Genomic DNA, 27974 nt, shown 5'->3' on the forward strand with positions numbered 1-27974 from the left:
TATGGATATTCAGATATACACTTTCCATACTTTTGATACTTTTACTTGGAATGATTTAAATTATTCAAAAGCTGCAATGTCAATATACTTTTTGTAGTTTGTAAAGAAAGAGTATTTTTTTTATCCATCATTATTTTACAGTTTGTCAGCAGCTTTAGCACCAGAAGCTTCAGAAGCTACATGGAAACCAGTCTTTATATTTGAAGGTAAGAAACCAGAAAAAAGGGGGATCAGTCTTTATGACCTACACATGACCTAAAAAGGATGAAAAACATCTGAAAACCAATTATTATATATACTGTATAATTAATACCAAACAGGACAACAATAAGAATTGTACTTGAAGATTTTGAAGTATAACAAAAAATGGTTATAAAGAGTTTGGAAATACTAAAAACTTCATGGAAACCAGTCTTAGTGTTGGACCAAAAAAATCAATCAATGTTGTAGATACTACATGTTATAAACATTTAACAAATGTAAGTATTTTAAATGAAGAATTGAAGGTTAGAAATAAAATTGATATGGGATGTCATAAGATATCATTTAAACAACTTACAATACACCTTTTTAGCTCACCTGGCCCGAAGGGCCAAGTGAGCTTTTCCCATCACTTTGCGTCCGTCGTCCGTCGTCGTTAACTTTTACAAAAATCTTCTCCTCTGAAACAACTGGGCCAAGTTAAACCAAACTTGGCCACAATCATCATTGGGTATCTAGTTTAAAAAATGTGTCCGGTGACCCAGCCAACCAACCAAGATGGCTGCCATGGCTAAAAATAGAACATAGGGGTAAAATGCAGTTTTTGGATTATAACTCAAAAACCAAAGCATTTAGAGCACATCTGACGGGGTAATATTGTTTATCAGGTCAAGATTAACCGCCCTGAAATTTTCAGATGAATCAGACAACCCGTTGTTGGATTGCTGCCCCTGAATCGGTAATTTTAAGGAAATGTTGCTGTTTTTGGTTATTATCTTGAATATTATTATAGATAGAGATAAACTGTAAACAGCAATAATGTTCAGCAAAGTAAGATATACAAATAAGTCAACATGACCGAAATGTTCAATTGACCCCTAAGGAGTTATTGTCCTTTATAGTCAATTTTTAACAATTTTCATAAAATTTGTAAATTTTTATTAACATTTTCCACTGAAACTACTGGGCCAAGTTCATTATAGATAGAGATAATTGTAAGCAGCAAGACTGTTTTGTAAAGTAAGATGTACAAACACATCACCATCATCAAAACACAATTTTGTCATGAATCCATCTGCTTCCTTTGTTTAATATTCACATATACCAAGGTGAGCGACACAGGCTCTTTAGAGCCTCTAGTTTTTCATTTTAAACTGAACTAAATACTTTCATGACTTTTGTACTTGTGTTAACTTATTGAAACCTTCTCTTATACATACTTATACAGTTAACTCTCGTTGTCTCGAACTCGGTTGACTCGAAATTTCGGATGAGTCGAAGTTTTCACGTGGTCCCAAACTTTATTCCATACAAAAGTATGTAATTCGACTCCTGATGAGTCGAAATTGGATGAGTCGAAATTTCGGTTGAGTCGAACTAAATTTACGGTCCCAAGGTTAACAAAAGCATTCAAATTCATTTTTTATCTCGAACTAATACACATATGTCAAAACATGACCTCCGGGATTGAAATGGATTGAAGAGTTAATCTGACAATACACGTGTAATTAAATTTCCGGTCACTGACCACTGTATTGATTTATGACATGCTATTTCCATGAGTGTTTACCTAAGATTATCTTTTATAGAATTTTTATAAATAATTAGTGATAAATTGTTAATGTTCATGAAAAAGTATTTAAATTGTTTACAAGACAATTAATTTGTGATTTACACTAATGAGCTTGGGTGTGTATAAAGTGAGGATTATGGCTTCCGTTGATGATCACCTAAAAACTACTCAAACGGGGTCTTTAATCTTATTATATGTTCTTTTGAAAACAAAGAGTGAGATAAAACAAAATGAATAGAAATCAAAATTTTCTTAAATCTCTTGTATCCGAGAATAAACAATTTTGTCAGCTATTAGCGACCTGAATTACGAAACTGTCGATTGGAAATTACTCTCTTGGAAAAGCCATAGGATTTTTTTTTAATTGAAACAATTGAATAAGTAAAAATAACAGTCATTATAATAATAAAAGACTGTGACATACAAATACATCGATCCGATACTAGGATATCGATCCCCTTGTCATATTCACCCGGATTTATTTTAGCTTTACCAAGCTAAGCAAGAGTTGTGTCCCTTAGATTGTCGAACTTCCGGTGTTCGTTTGAGTCGAACTACGTGTATCTCGAAATATTTCTCAGGTCCGGCTGACTTCGACATAACGAGAGTCGACTGTATATATATCACTTTAATAGTGGTTCATTTAAAAGAACTGTGTATGTCTTAACTGTAATAAATGTTAGGTTGACGTTTCATCTATAATTTTTAATAAAAAACAAAATTGTAACCTGCCATTAAACTACATGCAGGAATAGTTGATTATTTTTATAAAAAAAATATCAGACTATTTTTATAACCTTCTTTGATTTTAATTTAAAAAAATGGAATTTGGTATCCAAATATTGATACTTTTTATTAATTTTTAGCTCACCTGGCCCGAAGGGCCGAGTGAGCTTTTCTCATCACTTGGCGTCCGGCGTCCGGCGTCCGTCGTCCGGCGTCGTTAACTTTTACAAAAATCTTCTCCTCTGAAACTACTGGGCCAAATTTAACCAAACTTGACCACAATCATCATTAGGGTATCTAGTTTAAAAAATGTGTGGCGTGACCCGGTCAACCGACCAAGATGGCCGCCACGGCTAAAAATAGAACATAGGGGTAAAATGCAGTTTTTGGCTTATAACTCAAAAACCAAAGCATTTTGAGGAAATCTGATGTGGGATAAAAATGTTTATCAGGTCAAGATCTATCTGCCCTGAAATTTTCAGATGAATCGGTCAATCGGTTGTTGGGTTGCTGCCCCTGAATTGGTAATTTTGAGGAAATTTTGCTGTTTTTGGTTATTATCTTGAATATTATTATAGATAGAGATAAACTGTAAACAGCAATAATGTTCAGCAAAGTAAGATCTACAAATAAGTCAACATGACCAAAATGGTCAGTTGACCCCGTTTAGGAGTTATTGCCCTTTATAGTCAATTTTTAACCATTTTTCGTAAATTAAAGTAATCTTTTACAAAAATCTTCTCCTCTGAAACTACTGGGCCAAATTAATCCAAACTTGGCCACAATCATCTTTGGGGTATCTAGTTTAAAAAATGTGTGGCGTGACCTGGTCAACCAACCAAGATGGCCGCCACCGCTAAAAATAGAACATAGGGGTAAAATGCAGTTTTTGGCTTATAACTCAAAAACCAAAGCATTTTGAGGAAATCTGACATGGGATAAAAATGTTTATCAGGTCAAGATCTATCTGCCCTGAAATTTTCAGATGAATCGGTCAATCGGTTGGGTTGCTGCCCCTGAATTGGTAATTTTGAGGAAATTTTGCTGTTTTTAGCTCACCTGGCCCGAAGGGCCAAGTGAGCTTTTCTCATCACTTGGCGTCCGTCGTCTGTCGTCGTCCGTCGTCGTCGTCCGTCGTCGTCCGGCGTTAACTTTTACAAAAATCTTCTCCTCTGAAACTACTGGGCCAAATTTAACCAAACTTGGCCACAATCATCATTGAGGTATCTAGTTTGAAAATTGTGTCCGGTGACCTTGCCAACTAACCAAGATGGCCGCCATGGCTAAAAATAGAACATAGGGGTAAAATGCAGTTTTTGGCTTATAACTAAAAAACCAAAGCATTTAGAGCAAATCTGACAAGGGGTAAAATTGTTTATCAGGTTAAGATCTATCTGCCTTGAAATTTTCAGATGAATCTGACATTCCGTTGTTAGGTTGCTGCCCCTGAATCAGTAATTTTAAGGAAATTTTGCTGTTTTTGGTTATTATCTTGAATATTATTATAGATAGAGAAAAACTGTAAACAGCAATAATGTTCAGCAAAGTAAGATCTACAAATAAGTCAACATGACCAAAATGGTCAGTTGACCACTGTAGGAGTTATTGCCCTTTATAGTCAATTTTTAACCATTTTACGTAAATCTTAGTTATCTTTTAGAAAAATCTTCTCCTCTGAAACTACTGGGCCAAATTAATTGAAACTTGGCCACAATCATTTTTGGGGTATCTAGTATAAAAATTGTGTCCGGTAACTTGGCCAACCAACCAAGATGGCGGCCATGGCTAAAAATAGAACATGGGAGTAAAATGCAGTTTTTGGCTTATAACCCAAAAAACAAAGCATTAAGAGCAAATCTGACAGAGTTGAAATTGTTGATCAGGTCAAGATCTATCTGCCCAGGAATTTTCAGATGAATTGGATCATCGGTTGTTAGGTTGCTGCCCCTAAATTGGTAATTTTGAGGAAATTTTGCTGTTTTTTTGTTATTATCTTGAATATTATTATAGATAGAGATAAACTGTAAACAGCAATAATGTACAGTAAAGTAAGAACTAAAAATGAGTCAACATGACCAAAATAGTCAATTGACCCCCTGAGGAGTTATTGCCCTTCATAGTCATTTTTTAACAATTTTCACAAAATTTGTAGATTTTCACTAACATTTTCCACAGAAACTACTGTTATAGATAGAGATAATTGTAAGCAGCAAAAATGTTTAGTAAAGTAAGATCTTCAAACACATCACCATCACCAAAACACAATTTTGTCATGAATACATTTGTGTACAATGTTTAATATTAACATAGACCAAGGTGAGCGACACAGGCTCTTTAGAGCCTCTAGTTGGTTATTATCTTGAATATTATTATAGATAGAGATGAATTGTAAACAGCAATAATGTTCAGCAAAGGAAGATCTACAAATAAGTCAACATGACCAAAATGGTCAGTTGACCCCTTTAGGAGTTATTGCCCTTTATAGTCAATCTTTAACCATTTTTCATAAATCTAAGTAATCTTTTACAAAATCTCCACTGAAACTACTAGGCCACAATCATCTTTGGGGTATCTAGTTTGAAAAATGTGTCGGATGACCTGGCCATTCAACCAAGATGGCCGCCACGGCTAAAAATAGAACATAGGGGTAAAATGCAGTTTTTGGCTTATAACTATGAAACCAAAGCATCTAGAGCAAATCTGACAAGAAGCTTAATTGTTAATCAAGTCAATATCTATCTGCCCTGAATTTTTCTGATGAATTGGACAACTGGTTGTTGGGTTGCTGCCCTCCAATTGGTAATTTTTAAAGAAATTTTGCCGTTTTTGGTTATCTTGAATACTATTATAGATAGCGATAAACTGTAAACAGCAATAATGTTCAGCAAAGTAAGATCTACAAATAAGTCAACATGACCTAAATGGTCAATTGACCCCTTAAGGAGTTATTGCCCTTTATAGTCAATTTTTAACAATTTTCATTAATTTGGTAAATTTATGTAAATTTTTACCAAATATAGTTCTCTGTTACTAATGGGCAAAGTTCATTATAGATATAATTGTAAGAAGCAAAATCGTTCAGTAAAGTAAGAACTTCAAACACATCACCATCACCAAAATACAATTTTGTCATGAATCCATTTGTGTCCTTTGTTTAATATGCACATAGACCAAGGTGAGCGACACAGGCTCTTTAGAGCCTCTAGTTATTTTACTTTATCAGATTCTGGGCTGCTGTCCCTTAACTTTCACCCTACATCTGCTTGTATTTGTTCTTATATCTTTGATTTCAGCCTCAGAAGATGGAGCTATTTTTACTCTAGCATCTACAGATACTTTACTGATAAGGTAAGTGATAATAGGTACACAGTTATTCAAACTAAGCTTAAAGATTTGCATAACTTCAGGTTAAAGTATTTGGTTAAGGTAGTTTAAGTCCAATCAATTTGAAACTTAGTACACCTGTTCCGTATTACATGTATAAGGATTTCTTTAATTTTAATGCCAAATTAGAGTTTAAGGATGTACTTAGGTGAGGCTAGGTGAAAATTAATAAATTAAGAATTTGAAATTGATATTTGAAGCTGGTAGAGCATTTGTTAGGGATAAGAATTAGCTAAAATATTAATAGGTCATGGACCTCCTTTGCAAGATATATGAGATTTAAAATATGGCGGGAAAGGCTGACTGGGACTTTTACCTTATATTTGCATTGGTATTATTTTGGTTTCAAAACAAAAGAAAGAAAATTAAGAATCTTCTAAAATTTTGGTAAATGACCTTTCATGAGCTATTAAAACTTATATGAAAAAATAAATGGGTGTTATGGGGCAAAATATTTTACCTTGCTTTGTATGGAAAAACCCCAAGGAGTCCGAAATTTGACATGAATTCCAAAACCTAAGTACATCCTTAACAGGGATAAATTTATTTTTATGCACCCGCTGCTTTGCTGTACAACACTTTTAAAAATACAATGGAATATACTACTGATATTAAGGGAAACAACACCAATCTTTTTCCCTATAGCTAGCAAGCTCTTTGAGGTAGTCAATATGTAGAATATGTTTTAAATTGCATTTGCATCTTATTCTTCTAAGAAAATTCATTCTTAAAAAAATGAGTTGGGAAATACAATTAAATCCAGCATTCTCTTCAAGAAAGAAAAAATAGATTACATTGTATGGTCATGATGGTAGATCAGAAACCCAGCAAAACCAGTTAAAGCTAATGCTAGTTAGGGCTGTTTGTATTGATAATATGATTTTCAATTACTTTCAGTGGAGGAAATGGTCCAATAAAGGCTTGGAAATGGGCTGATATTCTAAGTAAGGTAAGTTCTTTTGATATTATTTTATCAGGAACTACAAATCAGAGCTATATGATACTTGGTATTGATCTTTATTTGAGCATGCTATATTGCTCATCTACTTCCTTTTTAGCTCACCTGACCTTAAAGGTCAAGTGAGCTTTTCTCAATACTTGGCATCTGGCGTCCGTAAACTTTTACAAAAGTCTTCTCCTCTGAAACTACAAGGCCAAATTTAACCAAACTTGGCCACAATCATCCTTGGGGTATCTAGTTTAAAAAAATGTGTCCCATGACCTGGCCATCTAACAAAGATGGTCACCATGGCTAAAAATAGAACACAGGGGTAAAATGTATATTTTGGCTTATATCTTTAAAACCAAAGCATTTAGAGCAAATCTGACATGGTGTAAAATTGTTGATCAGGTCAAGATCTATCTGCCCGAAATTTCAGACGAATCCTAAAACCCGTTGTTGGGTTGCTGCCCTGAAATTGGTAATTTTAAGGAAATTTTGCAAATTTTGGTTATTATCTTGAATACTATTATAGATAGAGATAAACTGTTAACAGCAATAATGTTCAGCAAAGTAAGATCTACAAATAAGTCAACATGACCAAAATTGTCAGAGAACCCCTTAAGGAGTTATTGTTCTTTATAGTCAATATTGAACAACTTTTCGTCATTTTTGTAACTTGTACAAAAATCTTGTTTTCTAAAACTATGGCCCAAATTTAACCAAACTTGGCCATAATCATTACTAGGGTATCTATTTTAAAAAAAGTGTCTAATGACCCAGCCTACCAACCAAGATGGCCGACATCAGTAAATACAGTAACAGGTGAGCGACACAGGCTCTTGAGAGCCTCTAGTTACCAAATAGTAATATATTCTACATAAAATGGCTATGTATGAAGGTATCTGTTGTCCAATGGTCAGTACAGTGGTCATGACTTAATTATAGCACTTAGATATATTTTCAGTGTATAAAACATATGATTTATATCAAAATATTGTTCAAATCTCCTAGGTTATGTTAGCCTTGGCTTGTTATGACTACTATTAATTTGTGGGATACCAATTTCTATGGATTTCTTGATTAAGAAGAATCCATTATTTCAGAGATCTTTCAACACAGATAAATAGATCATTTGATGTGATTTACTGATAAAACAAAAAAATTTCTCTTAGGAAACCTGTAGGTGACCAATTTTTCTCCAACTACGAAAAATTGATATAAACAAAACTATATTCACAGTATTATATTTACTGCCCCTTTTGTATACCTCTCGATATATTCATACATATGTGTTACCAAAAGTTTGGTACTTAGCCTTCCTAATTGAGGTTTATTCAAAATAGAACTAGTGTCTCAAGCACAATATGCTGTGTATCTCTCACTTTGAATGCTCTTATTATGACTATTATCTAAAAAAAAATTATAAATCTAAAATACCATTTTTTTTTCCAAATGATCATATTTTGTGATTTACAGTCCCCAAGATTGGTGTGGTCCTTAAATATTCCCAAAAAGTGAGTATAGAATACAAATAGAAAATGTGTTGTAAGGTTATTGCATCATTATTGGTTAAATTCAAAATTTATAATGAAAGCATAACTTTATTGCAGGCAGTATTGCTGAAAATATTGCATTCTTAACTTTTGTTCCATTCAACAGAGACTTTAACATTACTTTGAAATAAACATATGCAACATTATACTTGAAACATATGCCGAAATAATCTACAATGTAAACAAAGATCAATTGAAAATGAAAGTATTCTTGTACCATAGAATAAACTCACATGCACTGACAGGATATACAATATTGTATAAAAAAAGCAAATTTGATTATTGACTTTTTTCTGCTTCATGTTTATATCTTTTATTACAATTTACGATGTATTTATACAATGAACATGAGGCTTGTATTTCCTGGATTAGCAAATAATATGTAATAATCAAACTATGCTATTTCAGATTTTCAGTAATTTTATTCTTATGAGCTACTTGTTAATTTTCTGTCTTCTTTTTCAAGATAAAAGGAAAACTTAATTCTTTTCCAAATCCATTAAATGAATTTTATGGGTGATATGATCTTTTTATAGTAATTGAGCTTATCTCGACACATTTTTGTCTGTGAGGAATATAACCAAGTACTGTGGATTCATTATTATTCGTTGGATACCAATTTTTTTGTGGGTTTGGTGGGTACAGGCAAACCATGAATTTAAATGTACAACGAATTTCGGCTCTCCCTTGACACCATTTGCGAGTATGGTCTTGAGGAAACGATGATAGTCAATCGGAAGGGGATGATAAATGGCTGACCTGTGTTAAGAGAGAGACATATCTCTTGCACGTTAAAGACACCCTTGTAGTTATCGAAAAAGAGCAGGCTAATGCCGCTACAAGGCAGGTCTCGCACCTGCAAAGTAAAAAGGGATTAATATAAGTTGCAAAACTTGTTTCCCAATCCACTATAAATAAATATGTTTAAACTAAATGTACAACGAATAACATATTATCAATAGGCTTTGTATTCAGAGATTGGCAAAACCACGAAATCAGATATCCACAAAAAAAACAAGTTTGCAGCAATCCACGAAAAATTGATACCCATGAAAATAAATGAATCCACCGTTATATTTCAAACTAAGTTTATAAAACCTTTTCCCTCAGTCAAGTTCCTGTGACTTCAATATTAAGATCTGTTTTGAAGAAGTATTTTTGATACATCATTGATTTAATTGTTTGTTGCTGCATTATGAGTCATGTCCTTTAAAAAAATGTAAAAGAGGATATTTTAATTCCAAATAGGATAGGAAATTAAATTATGGCCATGCATTAAAACAATTTTGCTTTGAATATTGCAGGGAAAAATATCTCTGTGTTCTCAGTCTTTATCAACTATGACTTTTATGCATGGAAAAAAAGATTGCAATAATGATTATAATTTCTTTAATTTTATTATAGAGGACCATTTTCACAGCCTGAGATTAACTCCATAGTCCTTAATACAGAGGTAAGGTATATCAATTGTGTTCTAATTCCTTTCTGGGTGCAATGTTTTTCTTTTGGTACCAGTACAATGAATTTTCAAACTTAATCTAAAGACTATAGAAATCAGAGATGCTATATTTGTAAACAAAATTTCAATATTCAGTTCATATTTTCCTCTAATGTACATGTATTTACACCCTCAAAAAGTCTGCTTATACAATGTTATATTATACCCCCTTTAATTAGATAGGGGATAGGGGGCCTCTGTTATCAGGTGGTATGTGAGTGGTTAATCTTAGTACTGTATCACTGAGTTTTGGAGTTTAAAGATTGTTATGTAATTTATTTGTAATATAGAAAATTATATGCTTTATCATATGTACGGCAGTAATTGAAGAAAAAAAACATATTTGTGTTTGATTTGATTTTTTTTTCAACTTTGCCAAATAAGGGGAAATAACTCAGATAATTTTATAATAGAAAGTGTTGTAAATTAACTTATTTTAATATGTAGCAAGAAAACAAGTTTGGTGACCCCATTTTTTTCTTTTTCTTATCTGAAAGCATGTTATAACCAGGGCTTTCAAAAAATATTTGAGCCAGCCGGACATTTCATATCTGATCCTGATTTTAATTCCTTAAGACTTAGTCACAAAAGGCAATTATGGTAATTAGATGGCCATTCCAATGATTGACATTACATTAATAAAAACGATTTTAAACTTTACTTTGATATGATATGAATTTGATGTTCGGATGTAACTGTTAAATTGGCAGTGTATCATTCAAAGTGTGCACATCAGCATGCTCATATCTGCCTTAGACTTTTTATTTGTGCAAAAACATTTTCACATTGTTCTAACCGGATGTTGACTAGACAATGGTAAAACATGGACCATAAACGGATACGTAAAATCTGTGTATGTTTTACAAAGCACGACTGAGTGAAGAAGCTCTTTCCACGTTATTTCTTCAACAAAATACTTGAAATGAACGTTAGATACAGGTATCAATGATAATTTTGGCATTTTTGAAGAAATGTAGGATGTATAATTAAATTTCCCACCTGTGCACATGCGCTCACGTGTTCTTGTTCATACGACGTAGTTCTGACAATTTTTCATTTAAATAAAATTGAGAAAGGAAATGGTGAATATGTCAAAGCGACAACCACCCGACCATAGAGCAAACAACAGCCGAAGGCAACCAATGGGTCTTCAATGTAGCGAGAATTCCCGCACCCGTAGGTGTCCTTCAGCTGGCCCCTAAAATATGCATAATAGTACAGTGATAATGGACGTCATACTAAACTCCGAATTATACACAAGAAACTAAAAATTAAAATCATACAAGACTAACAAAGGCCAGAGGCTCCTGACTTGGGACAGGCGCAAAATTGCGGCGGGGTTAAACATGTTTATGAGATCTCAACCCTCCCCCTATACCTCTAGCCAATGTAGAAAAGTAAAAGAATAACAATACGCACATTAAAATTCAGTTCAAGAGAAGTCCGAGTCTGATGTCAAAAGATGTAACAAAAGAAAATAAATAAAATGACAATAATACATAAATAACAACAGACTACTAGCAGTTAACTGACATGCCAGCTCCAGACCTCAATTAAACTGATTGAAAGATTATGTCTTCATCATATGAATATCAGGTAAAATCCCTCCCGTTAGGGGTTTAGTATCATACTATCATAAAATATACGAGAAGAACATAACCCGTGTCATGCCAACAACTGTTTTTTTAGAAATAAATGTGTTTAGTTCCGATGCAAAGACCCTATCAGTGAATCAATGTTAAAGCCAAAATATGCAATCTTTAATGACCTGACAACAGTATCGTAACTATATCCCCTTTTAATAAGTCTATTTAAAGGTTTTGTTAGTTTCTGAGGAGAATACTGACATTTTTGTGCTTTATAAAGAATATTTCCATAAAACCTTTTTAAATTTTTCATCAAATCATGTTGATAAACTAAATTCTAATAATTTTAATCTTTTGGACTAAATTAATTAGAAACAAACCGCTGAAAAGTAAGAAAAAAATTGTGAATAGACCGATCAATTTATACGATGTCCGGTACTGAACATAGTTCACCTGTCACCTGAACAGGTAGATTTCAGCGGTCCAACTACTAATCAGCCTCAATTAAAATTAGAAAGTATTGGATTAGGTGTTGTTTTGATAGTAATTAATCATCATGTCACATTTATGACCGGAAATGTGTTGATGTTAAAGGCAAAAGGTTGGGTCAAAAAGATCGTGAATTATGAAAAAATTACCGAAAAATCCTTGAAACTAAAAAGTATATGACCGTTTGATGCTTTGCCCAGCTGGACTTTTACCGGACATTATACAAATGACCGGAATATATGACCGTTTTGGAAGCCCTGGTTATAACTATCTCTCACATCTTATCTTAAATTTCTCATGTGTAGTTTTCTTTTTATCACACAAAATTAGATTTTACATGCTTAATCTATACACAATCTGACAATTTTGCACAACCTGTAGCGTGAAAAAAAGTCATATTTTTTATGAAATTTTGAAAAAAGCATGATAAAATCTTCATTTTGACAAATTATTAAAAAAATTCTATGGATTTTGGTTAAGGATGTGTTTGGGTGAGGTTTTGGAATTTGTGTCAAATGTTTGGACTCCTTGGTGTTTTTCCATACAATACAAGGTAAAATATTTTGCCCCATAACACCCATTTATTTTTTCATATAAGACTTAATAGCTCATGAAAGGTCATTTACCAAAATTTTAGAAGATTTTTTATTTTCTTTCTTTTGTTTTGAGACCCAAATAATACCAATACAAATATAAGTCAGCCTTTTCCTGCCATATTTTAAATCTCAAATATCTCGAAAAGGAGGTCCATGACCAATCAATATTTTTAGCTTATCTTTATCCTTAATGGATGCTCTACCATCTTATAGTATCAATTTTAAATTCTTAATTAATTATTTTTTACCTTACCTCACCTAAGTACATCTATACGCCACCTTAATTGACTACCAGTAAGATTGCCAGTTTTACTGCTGAAGTGGTATTTCTCTCTGGTCACTATAGCTCCCTTCACCAATAACAACTTGCTGTCACAATAAATTTAAAAGTGATAATGGTGGTGTTAAACTCAAAATATAATCAATAATAGAATTAATGGTATACTGCAATCACTTTTCCACAAGTATGTCCATAACTTTCATTACATATTACTCAGCTTCTTTAACGAGGCATTTGATATTTGTTCTGGAGCTTATTAATGTTGAGTTCTCCATGTAAGTAATTACACATGTTGATCAGTCACTACACAAAAGGCCATGTCCACTTGTATTTTTGTCCATCTGATGAGTTAAGCCTTTTTCAACTGATTTTTATAGTTCGTTCTTATGTTGTACTGTTATACCACTGTCCCAGGTTAGGGGGAGGGTTGGCATCCCGCTAATATGTTTAACCCCGCCACATTATTTATGTATGTGCCTGTCACAAGTCAGGAGCCTGTAATTCAGTGGTTGTCGTTTGTTTATGTGTTACATATTTGTTTTTCGTTCATTTTTTTATACATAAATAAGGCTGTTAGTTTTCTCGGGGGCCTTTTATAGCTCACTATGCGGTATGTGCTTTGCTCATTGTTGAAGGCCGTATGGTGACCTATAGTTGTTAATGTCTGTGTCATTTTGGTCCTTTGTGGATAGTTGTCTCATTGGCAATCATACCACATCTTCTTTTTTATATTAAGATGTTGCTAAGTTCATATAGTTCATGTTATTTGTATTATACTACAGAATTGTGATGAGTTTCGTATCTTATTGAAAAGTAATTAAAGGACAAATATTTCTTCTGTTGATAAAAATACTAACTATCTACAGTATCTGATGTTTGAGTGTTGTAAATGAAATGTTTAGAATTATCATATTTTTTTCAGGAAGATAAATCTGAAGTGTTTGCAGCATGTGGTGACAATAACATTTATGTGTGGGACCTGGAATCTGGTCAACAAAAGGTAATTAGTTTAAATGTATTCTGGTTCCCTTCCAAACAAAGGTTACCTGTCTGTGATTATGTCTGGTTGGCTCCCTAAAATCTGAAAAAAAAATCCTGTAAAAGGTCAATTACTGTCTCAAGTTATGTATGTATGAATAATGATTGATGATCCAGACTCCCAGTATACCTTAGGGTTAGGGTTGGAAATTCCATCTAAAAAAACAAGAAACTAAAATTTGAACATTAACATAAAAACAATATCTATTTTTTTATAAAATTTTTGCTCAATGTATGTCAAGCTGTTCAATTGAACAACACAGTCTCCTTATAGCAATTACTAGTTTTTTGTCGAGCCTGCAACTTTTGTTGCAGAAAGCTCGACATAGGGATAGTGATCCGGCGGTGGCGGCGGCGGTGTTAGCTCACTTCTTAAAAGCTTTATATTTTAGAAGGTGGAAGACCTAGATGCTTCATACTTTGTATGTAGATGCCTCATGTTACGAAGTTTCCGTCAGTCACATGTCCAATGTCCTTGACCTCATTTTCATGGTTCAGTGACCACTTGAAAAAAAAGTTCAGATTTTTTGTAATGTTGAATTCTCTCTTATTATAAGTAATAGGATAACTATATTTGGTATGTGCGTACCTTGCAAGGTCCTCATGCCCGTCAGACAGTTTTCACTTGACCTCGACCTCATTTCATGGCTCAGTGAACAAGGTTAAGTTTTGGTGGTCAAGTCCATATCTCAGATACTATAAGCAATAGGGCTAGTATATTCGGTGTATGGAAGGACTGTAAGGTGTACATGTCCAACTGGCAGGTGTCATCTGACCTTGACCTCATTTTCATGGTTCAGTGGTTATAGTTAAGTTTTTGTATTTTGGTCTGTTTTTCTCATACTTTATGCAATAGGTCTACTATATTTGTTGTATGGAATGATTGTAAGGTGTACATGTCTAGCGGACAGATGTCATCTGACCTTGACCTCATTTTCATGGTTCAGTGGTCAAAGTTAAGTTTTTCAGTTTTGGTCTTTTTATCTGATACTATACGCCATAGGTCAACTATATTTGGTGTATGGAAATATTTTATGATTTATATATTAGTCGTGCAGGTTTTATTTGACCTTGACCTCATTTTCACGGTTCATTGCTCAGTGTTAAGTTTTTGTGTTTTGGTCTATTTTTCTTAAACTATAAGTATTAGGTCAACTATATTTGTTTTATGGAAGCATTTTAGCTGTACATGTCAGCCTGGCATGGTTCATCTTACCTTGACCTCATTTTCATGGTTCATTGGTCTTTGTTTAGTTATCTTGGTTAATGTAACGTTTATGTGACAGTTGTAATAAAGCTTTATACTTAGGACTATCAACATAATATCAATGATTAGTAAAGAAGGCGAGACATTTCGGTGTGTGCACTCTTGTTTAAAATGATAATTGCTTTTTTTATACGACCGCAAAATTTGAAACATTTTTCGTCGTATATTGCTATCACGTTGGCGTCGTCGTCGTCGTCGTCCGAATACTTTTAGTTTTCGCACTCTAACTTTAGTAAAAGTGAATGGAAATCTATGAAATTTTAACACAAGGTTTATGACCACAAAAGGAAGGTTGGTATTGATTTTGGGAGTTTTGGTCCCAACATTTTAGGAATTAGGGGCCAAAAAGGGCCCAAATAAGCATTTTCTTGGTTTTCGCACTATAACTTTAGTTTAAGTTAATAGAAATCTATGAAATTTTGACACAAGGTTTATGACCACAAAAGAACGGTTGGGATTGATTTTGGGAGTTTTGGTTTCAACAGTTTAGGAATTAGGGGCCAAAAAAGGGCCCAAATAAGCATTATTCTTGGTTTTCGCACAATAACTTTAGTTTAAGTAAAAAGAAATCAATGAAATTTAAACACAATGTTAATGACTACAAAAGGAAGGTTGGTATTGATTTTGGGAGTTTAGGTCCCAACAGTTTAGGAATTAGGGGCCAAAAAGGGACCCAAATAAGCATTTTTCTTGGTTTTCGCACCATAACGTTAGTATAAGTAAATAGAAATCTATGAAATTTAAACACAAGGTTTATGACCATAAAAGGAAGGTTGGTATTGATTTTGGGAGTTTTGGTCCCAACAGAATAAGGGGCCCAAAGGGTCCAAAATTAAACTTTGTTTGATTTCATCCAAATTGAATAATTGGGGTTCTTTGATATGCCGAATCTAACTGTCATGACTGTGTATGTAGATTCTTAACTTTTGGTCCCGTTTTCAAATTGGTCTACATTAAGGTCCAAAGGGTCCAAAATTAAACTTAGTTTGATTTTGACAAAAAATGAATCAATTAGGTTCTTTGATATGCTGAATCTAAAAATGTACTTAGATTCTTGATTATTGGCCCAGTTTTCAAGTTGGTCCAAATCGGGGTCCAAAATTAAACTTTATTTGATTTCATCAAAAATTTAATAAATGGGGTTCTTTGATATACCAAATCTAACTGTGTATGTAGATTCTTCATTTTTGGTCCTGTTTACACTAGAGTCCAAAGGGTCCAAAAACTTAGTCTGATTTTAACAAAAATTGAAATCTTGGGGTTCTTTGATATGCTGAATCCAAAAATGTACTTAGATTTTTTATTATAGGCCCAGTTTTCAAGTTGGTCCAAATCAGGATCTAAAATTATTATATTAAGTATTGTGCAATAGCAAGTCTTTTCAATTGCACAGTATTGCGCAATGGCAAGAATATCTAATTGCACAATATTGTGAAATAGCAAATTTTTTTTTAATTAGAGTTATCTTTCTTTGTCCAGAATAGTAAGCAAGAAATATCTAATTGCAAAATATTGTGCAATAGCAAGATTTTTTTTTAATTGGAGTTATCTTTCTTTGTCCAGAATCAACTTAAATCTTTGTTATATACAATATACAATGTATATTCACTTTTTACTACCAACTGATAAATTAAAATAATCTTTACCATTCAGTGATAACAAGCAGTTTTTTTACATCTTAATATTTTATGATGTATTTAAATGAGTAGTTTTTGTTGCAAACTCCATTAGAAATTTTAATTGAGATTAGTTTTGGAATAAGGGAAAGGGGGATGTGATTAAAAAAAATGGGTTCAATTTTTCTCATTTGAAATTTCATAAATAAAAAAGAAAATTTCTTCAAACATTTTTTTGAGAGGATTAATATTCAACAGCATAGTGAATTGCTCTAAGAGAAAACAAAAATTTTAAGTTCATTAGAACACATTCATTCTGTGTCAGAAACCTATGCTGTGTCAACTATTTAATCACAATCCAAATTTAGAGTTGAATCCAGCTTGAATGTTGTGTCCATACTTGCCCCAACCGTTCAGGGTTCAACCTCTATGAAAGGCCGTTCATGTCAAAAACCCGATAAAGTAACGCGTTAACATTTAACTCGATAAAATGACATTTAACGCGATAAATGTAGTTTAAACGCGTTAAAATAATTTTTAACGCGTTAATTGATAATTTAACGCGTTAAGCAATTCACTACAAAAAATGACAGAAAAACTTTCTACTTTCGCCTTAACTAAGTTTTAAGACGTCAGATTTTACTCGAAACCTAATAAATGAAATGGCCGGATGTGTCAAATCTTCGTCAATTAACGCGATAATGTTGAGATTAGCAGTGCATTACGTAGAAGCTTCATTAACGCGTTAAATGCAACTTTAACGCGTTAAAAGCAACTTTAACGCGTTAAAAGCAACTTTAACGCGTTAAAATCTTATTTAACGCGTTGAAAGATACTGGAACGCGTATAAAACTATTTTAACGCGTTAAAAGTTACTTTAACGCGTTTAAAACTTATTTAACGCGTTAAAAGCTACTTTATCGCGTTAAAAGCTTATTTAACGCGTTAATAGCTACTTTAACGCGGTAATAGCAATTTTAACGCGTAAAATTCAACTTTAACGTGTTAAATGCAACTTTAACGCGTTAAATGTTATTTTAACGCGTTAAATGCAACTTTAACGCGTTAAATGCAACTTTAACGCGTTAAAAGCAACTTTAACGCGTTAAAAGCAACTTTAACGCGTTAAAAGCAACTTTAACGCGATAAAAGCAACTTTAACGCGTTAAAAGCAATTTTAACGCGTTAAAATCTTATTTAACGCGTTGAAAGATACTGGAACGCGTATAAAACTATTTTAACGCGTTAAAAGATACTGGAACGCGTATAAAACTATTTTAACGCGTTAAAAGTTACTTTAACGCGTATAAAACTATTTTAACGCGTTAAAAGTTACTTTAACGCGTTAAAGACTTATTAAACGCGTTAAAAGCTACTTTATCGCGGTAAAAACTTATTTAACGCGTTAAAAGCTACTTTAACGCGTAAATTAAGAAATAATTCATGGAAGCCATAGATTTGTTGGAAATTTACACATGGCCTGGGCCGTGATATTGGAATTTTATCCTGAGCGTAAGCGAGGGATAAAATTAACGAATATCACGGCCCAGGCCATGTGTAAATTTACAACAAATCTATGGCTTCCATGAATTATTTCGATTCTAATAGGACAAATACGATCCGCATTAAAAAAACTGAAGCGATGATGGGTACACCGTGTGTGTGGCTGTTCTATTTTACCCACTGTTCGATAAATGTAAAACAAATCTAACAAACCTGCATAAATGATTTCTTAACTAACCGTTAGAAAAAAAATGTGATTACTTTTTTTACTTCTCAGTAAACCCAACATTTGCAATTTTAAATTTACATTTGTTATCGTAAGCTACCGTCAAATTCACTGTTGACATGTTGTAACCAAGGAGCCGCCATGTTGACTTGCTGAAATCAGTAAATGTGCGAATAATGCAATAGAACAGAAAACAAGCAACACCTACCTCAATACTTTATTTTAATGCAATTGTATCCGAGTTTAGAAGGTAAACGCAATAGAAAAACCCTCAACTTTGACGTTTTCATTCGTATGACGTCATGTTTTGAAATGACGTTAATGCGCAAAAATCATTACTGGAATTTCGCGGAATTTTAATTTATTTTGTTTTTGTCCATTTTTCCGTTCTCTAATGTGTAAATTCTTTTTGTTATGCATCAGAATCAGAATAAATGTTCTGTAGGGTTTTATTCTTAACACAGCGAAATCCACAACCATTTACACATAGATTACGATACATGTGGATTTACGTGGGAGGCATATTTAAACAGCCATTTGTGTACATCTTGGAGTCTGCGCTAAGTATAGATATATCGAGAATTTTATCACGGTGTTGTTTACAAAGCGAAAGAAGCACGTCATATTAGAATAGCAATTTTAACGCGTAAAATGTAACTGTAATGCGTTAAAAACAACTTTAACGCGATAAAAGTAACTTTAACGCGTTAAAAGCAACTTTAACGCGTTAAAAGCAACTTTAACGCGTTAAAAGCAACTTTAACGCGTTAAAAGCAACTTTAACGCGTTAAACGCTACTTTAACGCGTTAATTGCAATTTTAACGCGTAAAATGCTATTTTAACGCGTTAAATGCAACTTTAACGCGTTAAATGCAACTTTAACGCGTTAAATGCAACTTTAACGCGTTAAATGCAACTGTAACGCGTTAAATGTAACTGTAACGCGTTAAATGCAACTTTAACGCGTTAAATGCAATGTTAACGCGTTAGATGCAACTTTAACGCGTTAAATGTTATTTTAACACGTTAAAAACAACTTCAGTGCGTTAAACACTACTTTAACGCGTTAAATGCTTCTTTAACGTGTTTAAAGCAACGTTTGATTTAATTAAAGCTTACTTTTCATATGTATATATATATTGACTGATCATGCTAATTAAAAGGCTATTTAGATTTACATTTGTCAACCTGTCTTTACGCTTCGTCTTGAATAAAAAAAAATTATATGTCAGGTTTTTCAGATACTTTACTTCGTCTTTTTGCATTAAGTGATGTCTGTATCTAACATTATGGTTTACCATAGGTAGTTTGACGTATACTTACATAAGTCTCTACAGGTGAAGTTTTTTTTCTGCAGATGGTGAATACATGACATATCTTTACTATATCTATCGATCATGCCTCAGTTAAACATTACAATCGGATATTGTTACACGGCTATCAGTCAGATAACCGAGGCTTTTTTATTTATTTTTTCATTCGAGCGTCATTGATGAGTCTTATGTAGACGAAACGTTCGTTTAGCGCAAACACAAAATTTCAATCCTGGTATCTATTATGAATTTATCAGCTAGCAATCGTGTGTGAACATATTTAAAACAAGAGGCCCTTAAGAGCGTGCATCGAGCATCTAGTAAAGCATGCCCAATAATGTAATAAATCTGTGCCAAAAGTAAGAGGATGACCATTTGATATCTATTGAGGAAGGAGGATGTTACTTACTAAGTCGGATTTTTTTTCGCCGCGCAATCATTCATTTTCGACATGTTAACCTCTAAATACTGCGTTGTTTTGTAATATGGCATGTACGGAGAACAGATTATTTATCCCCCCCCCCCTAAAATGGGCGCTATTATCAATGCCCTACCTGTAAAGGCTGAAAGACACTGTCTCTCTGTCCGTCCGTTATTAGTCCTGAATTTTGTTCAAGGTTCTGATTTTCTTTCTGATATTGTTTGACTCTAACCCCATTGTTTTATTTTGTATTTACATTGAGTCATAGTTCACATTTATTCGTTCAGTGTATCTTCATTAGTTTTTTTAATATGTCATTTGATTGAGTAAAACCATTTCAGTTGATATTTTAAAGTGTGTCTTTCTACGTTGTGATATTACACTATTGTTTCAAGTTGGATAGGTGTTAGTGCATATTTAAACGTTTAAACCCACTGCATTTGTTTGCACCTGTCCTAAGTCAGGTACCTGGTACCGTAGTTGTCGTTTTTTGATGTGCTTCATAAGTGTTTCCATTTGTTTTTATAGATTAGACCGTTGGCTTTCCTCTTTGAATGATTTTACATTAGTCTTTTTAAGGCCCTTTGTACCTTGCTGTTCAGTGTGAGCCAAGACTATACAGTGAAGGCTGTAATTCATTACTGAGTGTTATCGTCTTCATTGGTGTCATCTTCTTGTGTTTGTGGTGGTATGTTTTCATTTGTTTGCAGCACTTGTTTTTGATAGTATGTTGTTCAAGATACCTGTTACAAACAGGACATTAGAACATGTATGGTTTTCAGTATTTTGAAATCTGGTTTGTTAAGTAGAATGGTTTAATCGTGAGAGGAAGACGAAATGTAATATCTTCATTATCCTCCTCGTCTGAAATGTCCTTGGGTTACAGTCATAAAACTTTGCTCAGTGCTCGGAGCACAAAAATCGTGCTCGAAACATGAAATCCAGCATTTTAATTTGTTGATTTTTGAGTACGAGTACAAAAAACAGACTCGAAAGTTTTAAAACCGCAAGGCCAGGACAACACGCTACTCCAAAAAATGCGAACAGATCATAGTATTCGTTAGCAACATTATTCCTTAACTCCAACCAACGATGTTTTATCGTGTGAACCGATGTTTTTTCGCGTTAAACGATGTTTTAACGCGTTAAATGAAGTTTTAACGCGTTAAATGAAGTTTTAGCGCGTTAAATGATATTTTAACGCGTTAAATGACATTTTAACGCGTTAAATGATATTTTAACGCGTTAAATGACATTTTAACGCGTTAAATGACATTTTAACGCGTTAAATGAAGTTTTAGCGCGTTAAATGAAGTTTTAACGCGTTAAATGATATTTTAACGCGTTAAATGACATTTTAACGCGTTAAATGATGTTTTAACGCGTTAAAATAATGTATCGTAGCAACGTTATTGTGTTGAATTTAACGCGTTTATGTTATTTATTATGACACATGTGGCCAGTGCAACGGATATTTTATCGCGATAAACGTCTATTTTCATCTACGGGATAAATCCCAAACTTGATAATTGCAAAGTTTAACGCGTTAAATATATTGATTTCTTTTCGCGTTAAAATCTTGTTTTAACGCGTTAAAACTGTATTTATCGCGTTAAATGTGATTTTATCGCGTTAAATTTTAACGCGTTACTTTATCGGGTTTTTGACATGATCGGCCTCTCATAAACCTCTGCGGTCGTATAAAGCTACGCCCTCTGGTTTTTTTGTTGTTTTTTTTTAAATCATAATTGCTATCTTTTTTTTATTAGACAATGCAATTAATGGATATCATGAAGATGGATTTTCATAAGTAATAATTGATAAGACTTTGACACTCATTTCAGATAACATTAAGTGGACACGACAATTATGTACATAGTTTAGCAGTAAAGAATGGAAACACATGTGCATCAGCTTCAGAGGATGGTACAGTCAAAATATGGGGTAAATACATAATGTAATAAAGGCCTTATTATGTATTCGGTACTCATTTTATATAGACAATGCTCAACACAAAACTATTCTATAAAAAAAAGTTTATAAATTAAAATTAAAGAGAAACCAGAGAAAATCAAATGAAACCGTAACAGATTTATACTGTGTAATGATGGGAAATTTGAAAAAAAAGGACATGTGCAGGATGTTCAGTGTGAGCCAAGGCTCCGTGTTGAAGGTCGTACATTGACCTATAATGGTTTACTTTTATTAATTGTTATTTAGATGGAGAGTTATCTCATTGGCACTCACACAACATCTTCCTATATCTAATTACCCTGCTATATGACAGGAAAAGCAGACAATGTTTAGGGGGGGGGGGGGGGGGGGGTTCTGATTCCAGATCCACACTTATTGTTATGTCCTATTCCTGTATCCTGCTTATCATTGTAACAATAACGCTTGCAATATCACATGTTCCAAACAAATTATTTTCTTGTATTCACCGACAATAATATGACTTTCATCATGTCACACTTAAAAAATATTGGCAAATCTGATATCACCCTTAGCCCTCAAAGAGACCAGCATTTTTACCTGATTTTGTAATATCAACTTGTTACATTCTTTGTTTTATTTCAGATACTAGGAGCCCCAGTGATGCTGTACATAGTATAGAACCATATAAAAATGAGGTATTCAGAGGACTAGAACATAATAAAATTTAAAATGTGTTAAATTTTTTTTAATTTGTTTCTCAGTAGTTTTAATTAATTTGTTGTTAGAATACTGTTAAATCAGAAATTATTGCAATGTTTTTATTATTGTTAAAAATGTGACACGGTTATAATCGCAATTATTAAAACTTTGTAAATTTTTCATATGAATCAAACAGTATTTTTCTAAACAGCCCAGAAATTAAAATCGCATTTTGTCAAAAATGTTGAAATCGCAATTATAAATGCATTCAATAATTTCTGAATTTACAGTAGTATTAATCAATAGGTAGACCAGGATTGTGTCAGGTCATTCTGCTTTCCTTATGTATGAACATACAACATTATGAAATTATATAAAAGCGTTTATAATCAATAAATGAGTTAATTGCATAAAATTTTAATTTTTTTGTTTAATTCTTGAAATCAAAGCTGATCACCACAATACACCTTATTAGTGCTAAAAGTTGTGTTAAGGTGGTACCTAACACTACAGGGAGATAACTCTGTAAAATCATCTAAAAGTTTTAAGTACGTCGTGTTGTTAAGGGAATATTAAGCTTTTCAATGATCAAAATAAGTGTTTGTCAAATTGCTATATAACCAGTGTATTTTTTCTGATAAAACGGTTGGTTCAAATTTTTTGAAATTTTTATATTTTTGTAAAAGGGTCAAAGTAAATACTTTGTCAAAATTTTAAGAAAATTAAACGAGCCATATTAATTTTAGTTAAAGTGTTGGGTACCACCTTAAGGGGACTCCTGGGTATAAACCATTTTTTTTTCTAATGAATGATTTCGCTATATTTTTTTATAAATGAACTTTATCATATACTTAAAAGAAAAATGAAATAAAAAGATGGGGTCACCGTTCATTTAAGCTCACAATCCTTCTCTGGAAGAAGCATACATTTTTGTTAATGTCCTTTTTTTCTGTTGAACTAATAAGAGAAATAGATGTAATATCGAAATAAAAAATAACCTAATCACAGAAATCGCTTAAGTTTTACAATTATTTAGTTTATGTACAGCTTATTTGAAAACAATTATAAAAAAATATAGGTCACCGATGTGTTATAAAAGATATTTCAAATTTAATGCCAAAAAATGGCATTTTTGCACCAAAGGGAGATAATTTGGAGCTTTTTCAATGATATAAACATTTTAAAAGTCATCTGGGGCCAAACTGAATCAATTTTTTGGGTTGATTTTTGTACCATATAATAAAGTAATAACTATTAGTGTAATAAATAAAACTTGTAATGAAAAAATAAAGGTTTAATTTTTGGCTGAAATTTTTGTACCCAGGAGCCACCTTAAACACATACAACCGATCATTTATTCTATTTTTTACAACTTTTTTTATAAATGTTTATTGAAATCTATTGTATGTAGGCTCTGACAGATTTAAAATTGATAACATCAATGTATATTTTATTTTTTTTTTAAATTGTAACAAAGTATTGTGGGTGGTGTCATAAATTAGATGTTGAAGAAAGAAAATTCAGACAAACAAATAATGACATAAATTTCTAGAGTTTGATTACTCTCATGAAGGTGTTCATATCTGATAGAACAAAAGAGAAAAAAGTACTTTCCTCCATATGTGACAAATAATTAAGGCCAATTATTTCTGGAGAAAGCCATAAATGTATGAAATAATAGACCATATCCTTAAAGACATCTGCCTAATTGATTCTGATTGTCACAGGTAACAAGAGCATTAAATCTCAGATTCAATACAAACAGCTGATGAAAGTAACAACATTTTAATCCTTAATCTATATTTGTATTTTAGTTGTGTGCCAGACCTAAGTTTGGTAAGTGGTTAGGATGTGTTGCCATGGATACAACAGATGATTGGCTGGTAAGATAAATATAGTTTATCTGTAATTCAGTCTTTTGTAATAAAAAAAAAACTTTAAAGGTCATATTACAGACAGCAGGTGTTCATGATAGATCATGATTATTTATTGGCTATAAGGGAATGAACTGATTTTAGCCCATGCTTATATTTGAAAAACCCAAGAATAGAACTATTTGCTCTACTTACCTAATTAACCCAACACTGTTTTAACGGGCATAGGACATTTGCGCTTTTTTACCTGTGAAAAGATAGGACATTTGCGCTTCAAATACTATGGACATTTCTGCTATAAATTTTGATTCACCTGTATTAAATTGACCGGACATTTGCGCTTATAACCTATAGTCGTATATCTGTAATTTTAATGAGAAGTAATAATTACGTAAATAAATTCAACTTATATTTGTCATTAGTTAGTTCACATTAAAACAGTCTTAGATGTAGAGTTTAAAGTGATAAAGACTAGTAAAGGAACAAAATTATGTCATGATAGATTTTTATATTGTTTTGATCAAACCTTCAAAAGTGAAGATCTTTCTTGGATATGTACCGAGAAAAATTGTAATGCTAGAAATAAAACGGACCATGCACAGAGACCATGAAAAATAACTTGTGCTGGATTGAAAGATGTTGGTGAGAATTTTTTGCAACCTAAAGATTTTCAGAGTGTGTGCAGAGTTAGAAGAAAATCTCAACCAAACTTGCCTAAATCAAGAGAAGATGTTCACTCTCTCTTCTATGGTTATCCAGTACGACCATCAAAATCTGAAAAAGAATCTTCAAGTCATTGATAGAAAAAACGAAATAATATTTTTTTTCCTTTGCAACCAATTTAAATTCTGCCAGGTCAAGCCTGTCAGTCCCAATTAAGCCCGGATAAAAGAACAGGGAGTAATGAAAACCAAATATTACAAAAGCACAAGTGTCCTATGTAAAAAGCGCAGATGTCCTTTTTTTCAAAAGCGCAAACGTCCTATAATTTGAAGCACACGTGTCCAAAAAATAAAGCGTGCAAATGTCCTATGTTAACTTGAATTAATTTGATTGGTAGAAATATGAAACAATAGATTATTATCTTATGATATATTATTAATATGGATATTTGATGATTACTATTTTATGAGCTATCAACTAAGAAATTGACACTTTATTTCTAAATGCAAATCATTAACATGACAAACAAATGAGTTCATATGGGATAATATGCTTTCATACACCTAAACAATTAAATGTATGGTGAAGTTTTGTGTTAAAAGTTTTTTAACTTTCAGGTTCAATCATAGGTATATATTTTATTTGACGATCTATAAATATAACATTGGAATGCTGTTTTTCAAAATTTTCAAAATGATAGCAAGTTTTGAAACTTTACAAAACACATTGTACATGGAAAAGTTTCGTCAAAATATTTCTAGTATTCCATGCAAGGGGAGGATATTATATTGGGTGTGCAACTTCATAATGTTGAGTTGTAGTGTGTGAGCAATTTCTACATGTGCTTTGCAGCCACTTGCTGTTTTTCAATAGTTTAAAATATAACAACACCAATCGAACTTGTAAGGAAAATTCTAATCAAAGTTTTCTTGGCTTCAACTGAAAGGAATGATTAGTAATGCTTCAATTTACATACCGGTATTAACTCTATCAATTTCATGCAGCAGCACATGTTCGGACATTTTATGTCTGGTTTGCATTTAAGAGGAGAAATCGTAAAACATGTTTGTTTATTACAGGTATGTGGAGGTGGACCAAGTCTGTCTTTATGGCATCTAAGATCATTGACAGCCACAACTATGTTTGATACACCTGGAGCTTGTCAACAGTGTGTTATGTTCCATGATGATTCAGTACGACTATTCATACACAGATTTACTCTAAATATTCATATTTTTCATACCAGTTGGAGATTGTTAGTTTATCCTAAAACTCGGAAACTTGTGTTATTAATCTCAATTGAGTAAAACAATTTGCTGCAATTCTTAAATGTCGTAACAAAAAAATAAGGAAGAAAGTCAACAAACGTAAACATCGCTCTGTCATCAAACTTAACTTACATCTTATTGTACATGTGTATCCATTCTTCTTTGTTGATTGTTAACAAAGATGACAATCGGTTAGCTTCAAACATAACCATTAATTAGCTGCCATATTTTCAAAACAGCAAGAGTGAAATATTTTTTGACAAATATTCGAAATGAATGCATAAGTTTGATATATGCATGCATCATGTGCATTGGTTCAAGAATTGGATTAACAATTTTTTTCACAAGTCACTCGTTTCATATGATTTTAAAGGAACAACGCTAACAAGATGTTATAATTTCTTAATGATAACCTATAATCTGTTACTATTTTCATATGGATTGTAATATTATTATATAATTGCGTATTTTATATTTACAGATTATTTCAGCAGGATCAAAAGGTTACATTAACCACTGGTCTGTTAATGGTGAACAGAGGATGGAAGTTCCCTGTACACCTTCATCTGTGTTCAGTCTATCTTATAATTCTGCATCAAATAATTGCAAGGTAAATATCAGGTTCTTTTAATGGCAAACAAAAACAGAGAATTAAGTTCCCGGTGCCCCTTTGTCACTGTTCTGTCTGTTTGTCAAATTTTCAATTCTGCATCAAATAATTGCAAGGTAAATATGGAGTTTTTTTAACATTGTTTAATGGAGAAATAAAAACAGGATGGAAGTTCAATGCTGTACATCCTCATCTGTCTTGTCAGTTCTTCATCAAACACTGGTGTGCAATCTTAAGGACTGTTCATGGGGAACAAACGATGGCAGTTCCCTGTCAACCATTATGTGTGTTAAGACAGACTCATCTCAACATAATTTCACTGCAGTAATATCAGGGATTGTTAATACATCAGTGCCAAAACCCTTTTGGTGCAATTCAAAACAAGTTTTCTTATTTTGTAATTTTTTTTCAGTAATCATAAATGTTTTTACCATAATCATACTCAGGACTAGACACAAAGAAAGTAAATGATTTCCTTTATTAATGAGGAACACTGACCATCATTGCTTAATGAAAGTCTTTTATGTATTATTTGAAAAACAAAATGTTACTGTGTTTGTGTCATTGTTTCCATATCTTTTTCTGTGCAGCACAAATTTCACTTGTTTTCATCATACATCATAAATTGAAAACACAAACTTTCTGCATTCACTACTTATCTGAATTGAACTAGAAATGGATAAATCCTTTTCTACCGTAGTTAGTCCAGAG

The 27974-nt window shown here is 32.6% G+C and overlaps 1 protein-coding gene across 1 annotated transcript in view; it reads left to right on the forward strand.

Annotated features, from left to right (window-relative positions):
* LOC139527989 (THO complex subunit 6 homolog) overlaps nt 1–27974 on the forward strand; it is a 32821-nt gene that overhangs the window by 4302 nt on the left and 545 nt on the right. Inside the window, exons 3-13 of the mRNA XM_071323742.1 lie at nt 142–206; nt 5794–5848; nt 6782–6833; nt 8304–8341; nt 9785–9833; nt 13752–13829; nt 22059–22158; nt 22792–22844; nt 24663–24731; nt 26465–26578; nt 27135–27263. Coding sequence (XP_071179843.1) covers nt 142–206; nt 5794–5848; nt 6782–6833; nt 8304–8341; nt 9785–9833; nt 13752–13829; nt 22059–22158; nt 22792–22844; nt 24663–24731; nt 26465–26578; nt 27135–27263 — 802 coding nt within the window. The remainder of the gene's footprint in view (nt 1–141; nt 207–5793; nt 5849–6781; nt 6834–8303; nt 8342–9784; nt 9834–13751; nt 13830–22058; nt 22159–22791; nt 22845–24662; nt 24732–26464; nt 26579–27134; nt 27264–27974) is intronic.

The sequence above is a fragment of the Mytilus edulis genome, chromosome 6 (assembly GCF_963676685.1).
Source record: "Mytilus edulis chromosome 6, xbMytEdul2.2, whole genome shotgun sequence".
NCBI lineage: Eukaryota > Metazoa > Mollusca > Bivalvia > Mytilida > Mytilidae > Mytilus > Mytilus edulis.